Below are 12,120 nucleotides of genomic sequence, written 5' to 3'. Positions count from 1 at the left end.
TCTATAAATAAGCCTACACCAGACAAACAAGTGATCAACATCATAAGCATCGATCAGTACAATTGGTTACTGATGACATGTGTCAACAAAGTCAGCGAGCTTCGTACGACAAGCAAGGGTTACTGAAAGCCAATATTCTACATGGACCTTTCAGAAGAAGTTTGATGCCATAATATATGAAACCAGACCTGCAGCTAGAGTGCTAGAAGTGACCTGACAGGCAGTGTGAGTTACTGAGAGATGCAACATAACATCCACCAATGAGGTAAACTTATGGGCTGAGCAAGTGGTCTTAGTACTCTTACAAAGGCATCATATTCATAGCTCAGGGCATTCTTAAACAAACACAGTGTGAATGACATGGCATTGGAAATAGCATCCAAATCCAATTTCAAAGTTCTTTATAAGAAATACAAACACGTTACTGGCTGTCAATAAAACTGAGAAAACCACACAAAATAAAAACTGATCTTCATATTCATGACAAGAAAAATTCAAAGAAAACAGTAATTCATCACAATATCTTGCTTTGATAAGGCTGAATGAGGCTAAAATAAAGAATGTACTGAAGGTCTATAGTGAAATATACAAAAAAGAAATTCACCTTTGGTGACAAATGGTTACACTGTTTATATCACATCAGTATGGAGTAGCATATAAAGTTTATGTTATCAGTCTTTGTCTGAGTGTCTGTCTGTCAACAAGTAACAATTGTATTCAGAATCATTGACAGAAGATTGTAATTTGTAAAAAAATGGATTAAATCGCTTGAGCTTAGAAGATGAAATAAAAGTTAACTTTAGCTTCTAACAAACTAGCAGTGTACAAAAATAAGGTGAGACAAGTCATGGCAGGACTCAGAAGGGGCACAGAAGGAAGTATTCCCAATATTTCTCAGAACACATTTGTTGCATACCGTTTTGTGCACTACAATCAATACACCCACAATACTGTTGTTACTTGACACCCTGCAGAAACAGCTGTCCTCATGCTATCAAACATAACTGACAATGTATCTGGGGTGAAATTATGCTTTCATTTGGTGACTGAGCCTACTAACTCGAAAACTGCTCTTGACAACATTTCCATAGATATTAGCATAATATATATATATATATTATGGTGTCATTAACTGAGTTAACCAAACAGAACAACTTAAAAGCAGCTTATTATAGAACCTAGTGCATGAACTGATATCAATGAAAACATGCCTGTGTCTGTCTTTGTGGACTTTCAGTAGAAATACCAGCTGGTGCATACGGATAGGGGACTAGATGACAATGAAAGTATTTGTGAGTTGTTATGATTATAATTGATTAGTATTTCCTTGTCTAATCCATGACATGATGTGTACAAAAACAGGAGATAACATTGACAGTCTAATTCCCTGTGAACAAAGTTTTGTGATCTACTGACACTCACCATTGATACATTCACCCTACATTCTAACACTGAAATCAACTTGTATTGAAAAGTCACAGACTATTATTGCTTACTACAGGCATTTATTATTATTATTAATTTGAAAGATCTAATATCGTCTGGCATTCAAGCCAGTACACCCTAAAATTAATTGAAATCTACAAATTTAGTTCCTTTTTAAAACTGAAAAGATGCTACAGCATACTTGATATTGTTTTTCACTGGGTTGTTCCAGTGGTTTTAGAATCAAGCCAGACATGCATGTCATATTTTGGCAGAATTGACCTATCTATACCAGCTGGACAGGACACGATAGCCACCACTACCATGTCTCATGTTATCATTTCCTTTGACCTTGCAATCATTATTATTCTATAACATAGAAAAAACAATGCTACAAGTCATTGTACTCTGGACTGGAGGACACACAAACAGAACAAGGACATTAACTTGAAAATAAATCCATTTTACACAGCAATAATTACGGTTCCCATGATATATTTATCAGACCGATATTACATCTTGTCTTCTGGATGGTTAAATATCAGTATGATGAGTATGACATGATTACAACAATACATGTTAGGATTGTATTATTATATTCAGATGCTATAACTGATTGTTTGGACACACAATATTCCAGCTATATGACTGCAGTCTGTAAATAATACAGTTTGGACCAGACAAGCAAATGATCAACAACATGAGCAATGATATACGCAATAAGGGTATTGATTTCTGTTAGGTCACAATTACAAAAACTACAAATGAGGCAAAATGGGGTTTAAGATCATGTTCCAGTGCTGGCCCTCTTAGATGCCATGAGGTAATATAACATGGACATTAAACTCAATACACTATAAAGAGGACTGACTAGTCCTTTATTCTCCTCTTTGTTGAGCACCAGGCATCGTAACAACAATTACCAACTCAGAATGCATTTGGGTATGGTGCAGAAAAGGGGGCAAAATCATCCCTACTGCTCTCCAAACAGATGTTCTATCCACTCTACCATACAAGTGGTAAGAATGATACATTTTAAGATGTGAGCAAATCAAAGACAAAGATATACTTTATCAAGTGTTTTGGGTTCATATCAAATTAATGATGACTAATATATACATAACCAATCAGAAACAATTATCATAACACTTGCAATGCCTTCTTGATTGCAGAATAATAAATCAGAATGCCACAGACGATTACCATATTTGCCAGACAGGGATAAACATGACACATCATGTAGTCAAAATAATATTGATATATCTCATTCATGTATAACTTACTTGCTGAAATAAAACCCCAAAATATGTTCACAAAACAAATGAATTGTACAAATAATATCATCAAAATTAGTCACTTTGACATCCAAGTGCTAATCTCACTTTCCAATACTTATATTATCCCCCTTCCCATATGGCTACAGCCTCAGTTGTGTGTCTGGACACTGCATGAGATAATTCAATTTGTAATATGCAGACAGAATGGTAGCTTTCCAGCAGCAATATGGCAAATATCATTATTGCCCACAAATGGATGGCTATTTATATTTTCTGTTCACAAATTTGCCAATCAATTATGATAATGTGATTAAATAAGTGATAGTTAGGATACAGCTACAAGACATGAGACATGCCCTCTTGGTATATATTACAAGACATCAAATAATAAGTAAATTTAGTAATCTACACAAACATTCTTATATATCAATCATGAAAACCTTGCAGCTTATAATTAGGGTGGACTTTGCATTGCAAAAGGAATTGGGTGTGTGGGCTCAAGACTGGTTGAAAAATTTAATTAAATTGGATTTAAGCACAGAAATCTTTCTGTTTACTGTATTCATAATACAAACACATATTTTATTTGATGAGTATTTAATACCTGAAAAGCTTACAATTCCAAACATGCAGTTTCTGCTTCAAGTGAAAATACACCCTGTACTTTTAATGCTCAGTGAAATCCACAACTCTGACAATACATAATGAGTCTCTCCTAGTCCTATCTCATGAATACAACCCAGGCAGCAGTGAATCATGGCTACATCTCAGCTAATAACATATTGTATTCATATTTCAATATGTCCTAGTGAATGAATACTTTTTTTGTATTTACACCACAATATGTTTGAGCCTAGAGCATCTATACATGGCTCACAGCATACTTTCATGTCAGTCTAAGTACACTTAGTGTCAGTATTACTCATTACACGCCTACAATGAGTCTAACAAACCTAGTAGCAGGTCGCGTCAGGTAACCTTTGAGAGACCTATGAGAGTCCAAAAGTGAGACGGACAAATGGATTCAACTAATTAGACAACAGCTTATAGCTTGGTGGGATAAAATTTCTCCGGTCACTGATTCCTCAACCAATGAAAATCAGCATATAACACAGATATTTGATGTTCAGCATATACACATAGGGCTTTCTTGTGACATAGTTGCCATTAGCCAATAATTCTGCAAGCTGTCATCCTTGAATATTGACAAATATGGTATTTTCAATAGCTGTTCACTCACTGTTGACAGTGCTGTAGCATACTCCTTATGCATCACCTGGAAGGGATTGTATGCAAAATAGCATTCAGAATCGTTCAGGTACAAACTTTTCATGGTAAAAGTTAAAAAGCTATGTGCAAATGTCCAGTCATGCAATTCCATAAGCTGTGTCAGTGTCAAAGGTTACCTGATGCCACCACTAACTAAGCTTTGTTCAACTCAGTAGAGGAGTGTAACGAATAATACTGAGACTTACTTTATTTAGACTGACTTTCTTGGTCATGTTATCATATAGTCATATCATCATATGGCCTGTTATGGCATCATTAACAGCTTACTTGACTGATCCAAATTTTACTAGACACAGGCATTCAACTTGGAGTTAGAGGTAGAAAGATATTATAAATGACTAACGTACATTACATGTGTCGTGATAATGTATTGCTTGATCTGACTGAAAAATATTGGTTGTGTTAAATCACTGGATAATGTGGAAAGTGTAACCACAGGCTACTTTTTAATATGTATTACTAGTAAGTTAACAAGGTGCAGTTTATACCATAGCAGTATTGTCTCAACATGCACACCAGTGCAGTAAATGTTTAAGAAATAGCTTCAGTGTTTTAGACAGGTTTAATATCAGACAGTAATAGTGACTGGCAGAAACAAAGAACTTAGTGCTAAGACTACCTTAAGCCAGTGTTATAGTATGGGAGATACGGTCACCTTAACGCTAAGATCGCTTTGAACAACTGCCCCTTGTTTCAGTCTCAGCTTTCACAACAACCACTGATTCCCAGAGTAATATGGCTTTGGGAGAAGTTGCCATATTCTAAATCCATGTCAGGTATATTACAGTCACATCTTTTCGATGAATGAAAATTCAACAGTTAAAAACAGGTAACTAATTCTCAAAATCAATAACCATAGACACTACTAAATCTCCCTCACAATTATCCTAATAACGGAAAACCCAGTACATCATCTGTTACCAAGCATATTTGTGGTTATTTTTCATGAATACTTGAAAACATCAACAAGTAGACTCAATATCTGCTTTATACCTGAAAACATAAATGCCTGGTTTGATTTTATTCCTGATGATTTATGACTCAAACATGTTCACTAAGACAAAAACAAATTAACTAAAAAGTTAACACACTGACCAAACCATGATATTTTGTATGCTGTTAAATATGATCAGTTTTCTTAATTATGAAGAATAAGTTCAATAATGAACTTATCAATACAAATGAAAAAGTTAAGAGGCAGTAACAAAATCATATTTCATTATTTTCTTTTCAAACAAGGACAAATTGGTGAACATAGGAAAGGTGAATTTTGATCGTATTTTCAATGATTTCTATGCTTTAAAATCTGTCATCTTTTTGACTGAATAAAAGGTCAGAATACCTAGGTACTGGGATAATAGCAGATGCATGAAATACATACGCTTTGTCCAATATGAGGTATATATACCCAAAGATGAAACGATGAATTGAGTGAAAACCAAATACCTGTCAGTGACTCTCAATCCATGGAATGAGTCTGGTAACATTCAATTTAATCCAGGAAAGTCCAGCTAATACAGATATACGTAGACCAAATTCTATGGAAGGGTCACAATGATATGATTCACACAAAAGATAATACACTGAAATCGTAGTAACAATGACTCCCAAACAGATATACTTGCTTCTACAAACACACTATTGGCATCATTATTTCTGTTACCGACTTATGTTCCAGAATACAGATAATGACCATAATAGGGTGATGAAAGATGAACATGCTTCTACCACGGCCCCTATATGCATTAACAAGATTAAAGGATGAGTGATATGGAACTTAGTTTGTATCGTCAAAATGGATACACGCCATCTGAAATCTGTTTTCTGTTTCTCACAAACATACAAAAGTTAAAATCGTACACAAATATTTTACATTCAGATCTTACTTCCTACTTTTGTTTCACTGAATGTTTGCATACAGAAACTGATGAGACAATTATGTTCCGTTTGGTTCTCTTCCAGTTATACACCAGAAACCACACCTCTTAGTATATGTGATCTTGAGAGTTACTGAATGACAATTACTACCGAACCACAACAAAATGTCTTAAATGTTCCCAGGAAAGAATTTCACCTTCAATAATCTGGTCACCTTTTGGGTCATTCTTAAGCACAACTGAGCTCACTTAACTGTATAGTTAGGTGATGTAGTTGTAAGACCCATTTAAGAATTACTTTGATATTGGACAAACTCAAAAGTACCAAGCACATCCTTAGATAATGCAAAATGACTCATCTGTAATGAATGATAAGAGTAGAAATACACAAGTGTTTGTGAATGAGATACTAAGTCATTTTATCAGCCCATGGATACTAATCCACGAATCAGTAAAACCACACCCGTGTAGACGATTATGATGTATCACTGACCAAACAAAGATATCAGACAATTGTTGGTAAGCAAACCCATGTTTCCTAATAATAAACAAACACATAGAAAATCATGTTAGTATCAGCGTTCTTCACACAAATGCTCTTTACCTGCAAACAAGGACAGCAGAAGTCTTATCGCATTGTCCGACGCACCAATCCAAGTGGCGATAAAACTTACAACTGCCGCCACAACCATTCTACCCTCATTACCGTTTGTTTATGACGTGTTATGTATCAAAGCCAAACAACATGTGGATTCTAAAATTTACGTTGCAACGAACTGCCTGATGTGACCGCGCATGACCTCAAGGGAGCGATAATTTCTGAGAACGACATTGGTATTAGGGAGCATTCATTGTAAGAGGAAGGCGCTGGAAAAGGTGTATAAGCGGAATTTGCATTTATCATCGTTTCAGAAATCCTGTTACAGATTAGACTCTTAATGCTTCAAATTTATCAATATATAAAGGGAAATAAATTATTCTGTCATATTTTATAATCATAACACTCAAAGATAAACGTAATACATAAATCGTAATATTAATTTTGTTTATACCACATGCGGTCCCCAAATTAATTTTGATCAAAGTTATCAAATCTGGCGTTCAGATATTATTAATTTTGTTGCCTTCAGTATGTGAAGTTTTCTTTTACAATCGGCTTCAAGTAAAACAAATACAAAACAAACTCTTATTGCGAAACCTGACATGCAGATGACATAGCGTATTATTTCCGCCCGTGACGCTGCATATTGTCGTCATGTTGAAAAATGTACTCATGAAAAGTCGTCTGGCTCAGATAGACAATTAATAATTTATGTGCAAATATGTCCCCTGTCAATATGTGTCAGTGATGTTGTCTTAGCAACTTAGCATTTTCGTGCTGTATTATCGCAGGGAATATGTATAAAATACCAACATGGTGCCAAGACGTTAAGATTACTTACAGATATTACAAATACGGAACAAAAGCAAAAATTATTTAATTTTAGTTTTTCATTTTTAACTGAGTCTGATAACAAATCGCTGTTATACATGTTTAACTTATTATTAGTGAGGAGAAGTGAAGTGGGGAGAACAGCTTGCCTAATGGTTAAAGCCTCGGCTCGTCACGCCGACGACCAGGGTTCGAATCCCCCACATGGGTACAATGTGTGAAGCCCATTTCTCGTGCCCCCGCTGTGATTTTGCTGGAATTTTACTCAAAACAACTTAAAGCCATACTCACTCACTCACTGTTTAACGGCGCATAATGTACCGACTATGGAGGGGTCGCTCCAATAACATTATCAGGAACCTTGAAAACAAGTGGTTGAGATAATGAGCAATCCCGAACATGTCAGTGCTTGATGACATTTAACCATGCTTTTCACCTGACCGGCTAATAAAACGGTGATTATCTTATTCCTTGCCCCGTCCTTAAATCAAACAACATGGGTTCTTTTCATTAGTGTATTTCAACCTTGTAGAAACTATACAATGTAGATATTGTGGGTGTAGTTTTACGCCGCATTTAGCTATATTTGAGCAATATCATGGCGGGGAACACCAGAATGGGCTTCACACATTGAGCCTGTGCAGGGGATCGAACCCGGGGTTTAGGCGTGATGAGTGAACGCTTTAACCACTACGTCACCCCGCCGCCCCCGCTGTTTTATACCGTCTTGTCCAGTGAATTCTGCATCCTGCTGTATTAAATACCCTGGATCCATGCGTCACGGTTTTTTTTTAATGCGATTGTGACTCCTGTTAACATGGGATGTCACGACGAAATTGTCGCCCCTTAAGAATGGACGCGAGTTCAATATATCTTGTATTTACTATTACTATTATTTATATAATATTGCGTTTATATTTACGTCTTATTTTCTGCACAACATATGTATAATGGTTCCTACAACTCAATCTAGCCCCCCACCCCCTCACCCCCTCACCCCCAACCCCATACGCACCCACAGCGTTACACCATTTGTCCAATGTTCAACACTGTTTTGAGAAGGTAGAAATAGACAGATAAGTCCAGACAGACAATTATATCATCTTTCATGCAAGAATATTCTCTTTATGTTGCAAAGATAAAGACGCGAATGTTATTTACTTATTTTCAGTGAACTGTTTCACTGCCGTCACGTAACACATGAAGACTGATAGTTTATTTCCGTGCTTTTATCAGTGATGAACTTGGTGTGAACTTTGAGCAGGTCACGAAGTCGAATGTATATATGTGAGAGCCGTTCATCAATTATGGTCTTATGCAAGAGTCATAAGCATAACCTGTAAACGTAATAGTTCAGTCTATCACTATTGATGTTTTCAGGTTTATCGTCGACAACGCGTAGCAAGATCAATCGTCATTTTGCATCCACCCCATGCCCTGATTTTAGACGTGTAGTCGTAGTACAGCCTGTGTACGGTTCCCAAGAACCTGTATTGGTCGTAGAATTGCCTTTATCACTCCGATTTTAAGATGCTACCAACCCGTTTCGCATAAAATTATAATTTACCTCTCAAATTACGATGCGCATTCAAAAATATTATCTCATCTGCTATTTCATACTGGCTCTCAAATCGTTTATTATACGTAATCCTTTGCAATATATACATCTGTCTTCGCCAAGTCCGTTGCAACCTGTGAAGGCAACATGCGACCGCGCATGTGTTACATGTTGTGTGACACATGTGTTCGACCCAAAGTCAGTACAATGGGCTTCTTTAGTAAGGATATAAGTTAAATTAATAAACGGACTTTGCCTCACTTGCAGGAAATGCATGACTTGACAATGTCCAAACGCTCCTAGGTTGATTTAGGTCATTGCTAGGCGATAACAATGCACACTGAGCTTTACCAACCATGTACGAGGTAAATACATGTCTATTTATAGAGTAGGGGCGAAGGACACATTTATCCGAAAGGTATGTCGATGTTATCTTGACTCGCCTGCATGCCTTTTCAATGGTGTCTATATAAAAGTACATTCACAAAGAGATCGACTTTTCGAATAAAGGAACCGGTATGCAAAGCTTTGGTACGTATGCGACCGATTGTCGGGGAACATAGAAGTATATATGCATCTTTTTGTATATAATTATAAACCTTGAGACACCATAAAAACCGAAACCGAAATGAAAACTTAACACGTTATGTGCATGAGTGTCGATTTGAAGAAAAGCGGGGGTAGATATGAAATGTCTAAATGGAAAATGGAGACTGGATGGACGATAATGTATAGACGGATATGGAGCGGCTAATGTGTTATGTTAGTGAAACATGGGGTGGCGAATGCATTATGTTAGTGAAACATGGGGTAGTGAATGCATATGTTAGTGAAACATGGGGTAGTGAATGCATTATGTTAGTGAAACATGGGGTAGCGAATGCATTATATTAGTGACACAAGGGGTAGTGAATGCATTATGTTAGTGGTTCATGGGGTGGCGAATGCATTATGTTAGTGAAACATGGAGTAGTGAATGCATTATGTTAGTGAAACATGGAGTAGTGAATGCATTATGTTAGTGGTTCATGGGGTGGCGAATGCATTATGTTAGTGAAACATGGGGTAGTGAATGCATATTTTAGTGAAACATGGAGTAGTGAATGCATTATGTTAGTGAAACATGGAGTAGTGAATGCATTATGTTAGTGAAACATGGGGTAGTGAATGCATTATGTTAGTGAAACATGGGGTAGCGAATGCATTATATTAGTGAAACATGGGGTGGCGAATGCATTATGTTAGTGGTTCATGGGGTGGCGAATGCATTATGTTGGTGAAACATGGAGTAGTGAATGCATTATGTTAGTGAAACATGGGGTAGTGAATGCATTATGTTAGTGAAACATGGGGTAGTGAATGCATATGTTAGTGAAACATGGAGTAGTGAATGCATTATGTTAGTTAAACATGGGCGGTGAATGCATTATGTTAGTGAAACATGGGGTAGTGAATGCATTATGTTAGTGACACAAGGGGTAGTGAATGCATTATGTTAGTGGTTCATGGGGTGGCGAATGCATTATGTTAGTGAAACATGGAGTAGTGAATGCATTATGTTAGTGAAACATGGGGTAGTGAATGCATTATGTTAGTGGTTCATGGGGTGGCGAATGCATTATGTTAGTGAAACATGGGGTAGTGAATGCATATGTTAGTGAAACATGGAGTAGTGAATGCATTATGTTAGTGAAACATGGAGTAGTGAATGCATTATGTTAGTGAAACATGGGGTAGTGAATGCATTATGTTAGTGAAACATGGGGTAGCGAATGCATTATATTAGTGAAACATGGGGTGGCGAATGCATTATGTTAGTGGTTCATGGGGTGGCGAATGCATTATGTTAGTGAAACATGGAGTAGTGAATGCATTATGTTAGTGAAACATGGAGTAGTGAATGCATTATGTTAGTGAAACATGGGGTAGTGAATGCATTATGTTAGTGAGACATGGAGTAGTGAATGCATTATGTTAGTGAAACATGGGGTAGTGAATGCATATGTTAGTGAAACATGGAGTAGTGAATGCATTATGTTAGTGAAACATGGGGTAGCGAATGCATTATATTAGTGAAACATGGGGTGGCGAATGCATTATGTTAGTGGTTCATGGGGTGGCGAATGCATATGTTAGTGAAACATGGAGTAGTGAATGCATTATGTTAGTGAAACATGGAGTAGTGAATGCATTATGCTAGTGAAACATGGAGTAGTGAATGCATTATGTTAGTGAAACATGGAGTAGTGAATGCATTATGTTGGTGAAACATGGGGTAGTGAATGCATTATGTTGGTGAAACATGGAGTAGTGAATGCATATGTTAGTGAAACATGGGGTAGTGAATGCATTATGTTAGTGAAACATGGGGTAGCGAATGCATTATATTAGTGAAACATGGGGTGGCGAATGCATTATGTTAGTGAAACATGGAGTAGTGAATGCATTATGTTAGTGAAACTTGGGGTAGTGAATGGATTATGTTAGTGGTTCATGGGGTGGCGAATGCATTATGTTAGTGAAACATGGGGTAGTGAATGCATATGTTAGTGAAACATGGAGTAGTGAATGCATTATGTTAGTGAAACATGGAGTAGTGAATGCATTATGTTAGTGAAACTTGGGGTAGTGAATGCATTATGTTAGTGAAACATGGAGTAGTGAATGCATTATGTTAGTGAAACATGGGGTGGCGAATGCATTATGTTAGTGGTTCATGGGGTGGCGAATGCATATGTTAGTGAAACATGGAGTAGTGAATGCATTATGTTAGTGAAACATGGAGTAGTGAATGCATTATGCTAGTGAAACATGGAGTAGTGAATGCATTATGTTAGTGAAACATGGAGTAGTGAATGCATTATGTTGGTGAAACATGGGGTAGTGAATGCATTATGTTAGTGAAACATGGAGTAGTGAATGCATTATGTTAGTGAAACATGGGGTAGTGAATGCATTATGTTAGTGAGACATGGAGTAGTGAATGCATTATGTTAGTGAAACATGGGGTAGTGAATGCATATGTTAGTGAAACATGGAGTAGTGAATGCATTATGTTAGTGAAACATGGGGTAGCGAATGCATTATATTAGTGAAACATGGGGTGGCGAATGCATTATGTTAGTGGTTCATGGGGTGGCGAATGCATATGTTAGTGAAACATGGAGTAGTGAATGCATTATGTTAGTGAAACATGGAGTAGTGAATGCATTGTGCTAGTGAAACATGGAGTAGTGAATGCATTATGTTAGTGAAACATGG

At 36.8% G+C, this 12,120-nt stretch overlaps 1 protein-coding gene across 1 annotated transcript in view; it reads right to left on the bottom strand.

Annotated features, from left to right (window-relative positions):
* Window positions 1–6,672, bottom strand: part of LOC137268158 (lysophospholipid acyltransferase 5-like) — a 34,969-nt gene extending 28,297 nt beyond the window's left edge. Inside the window, exon 1 of the mRNA XM_067802686.1 lies at window positions 6,474–6,672. Coding sequence (XP_067658787.1) covers window positions 6,474–6,561 — 88 coding nt within the window. The 5' untranslated portion in view covers window positions 6,562–6,672. The remainder of the gene's footprint in view (window positions 1–6,473) is intronic.
* Between the last annotated feature and the right edge of the window lie 5,448 nt (window positions 6,673–12,120).

This window comes from Haliotis asinina, chromosome 16 (genome assembly GCF_037392515.1).
Source record: "Haliotis asinina isolate JCU_RB_2024 chromosome 16, JCU_Hal_asi_v2, whole genome shotgun sequence".
NCBI lineage: Eukaryota > Metazoa > Mollusca > Gastropoda > Lepetellida > Haliotidae > Haliotis > Haliotis asinina.
Note: the sequence above shows the minus strand (reverse complement) of the source record. Positions and strands in the feature narration are given on the sequence as shown.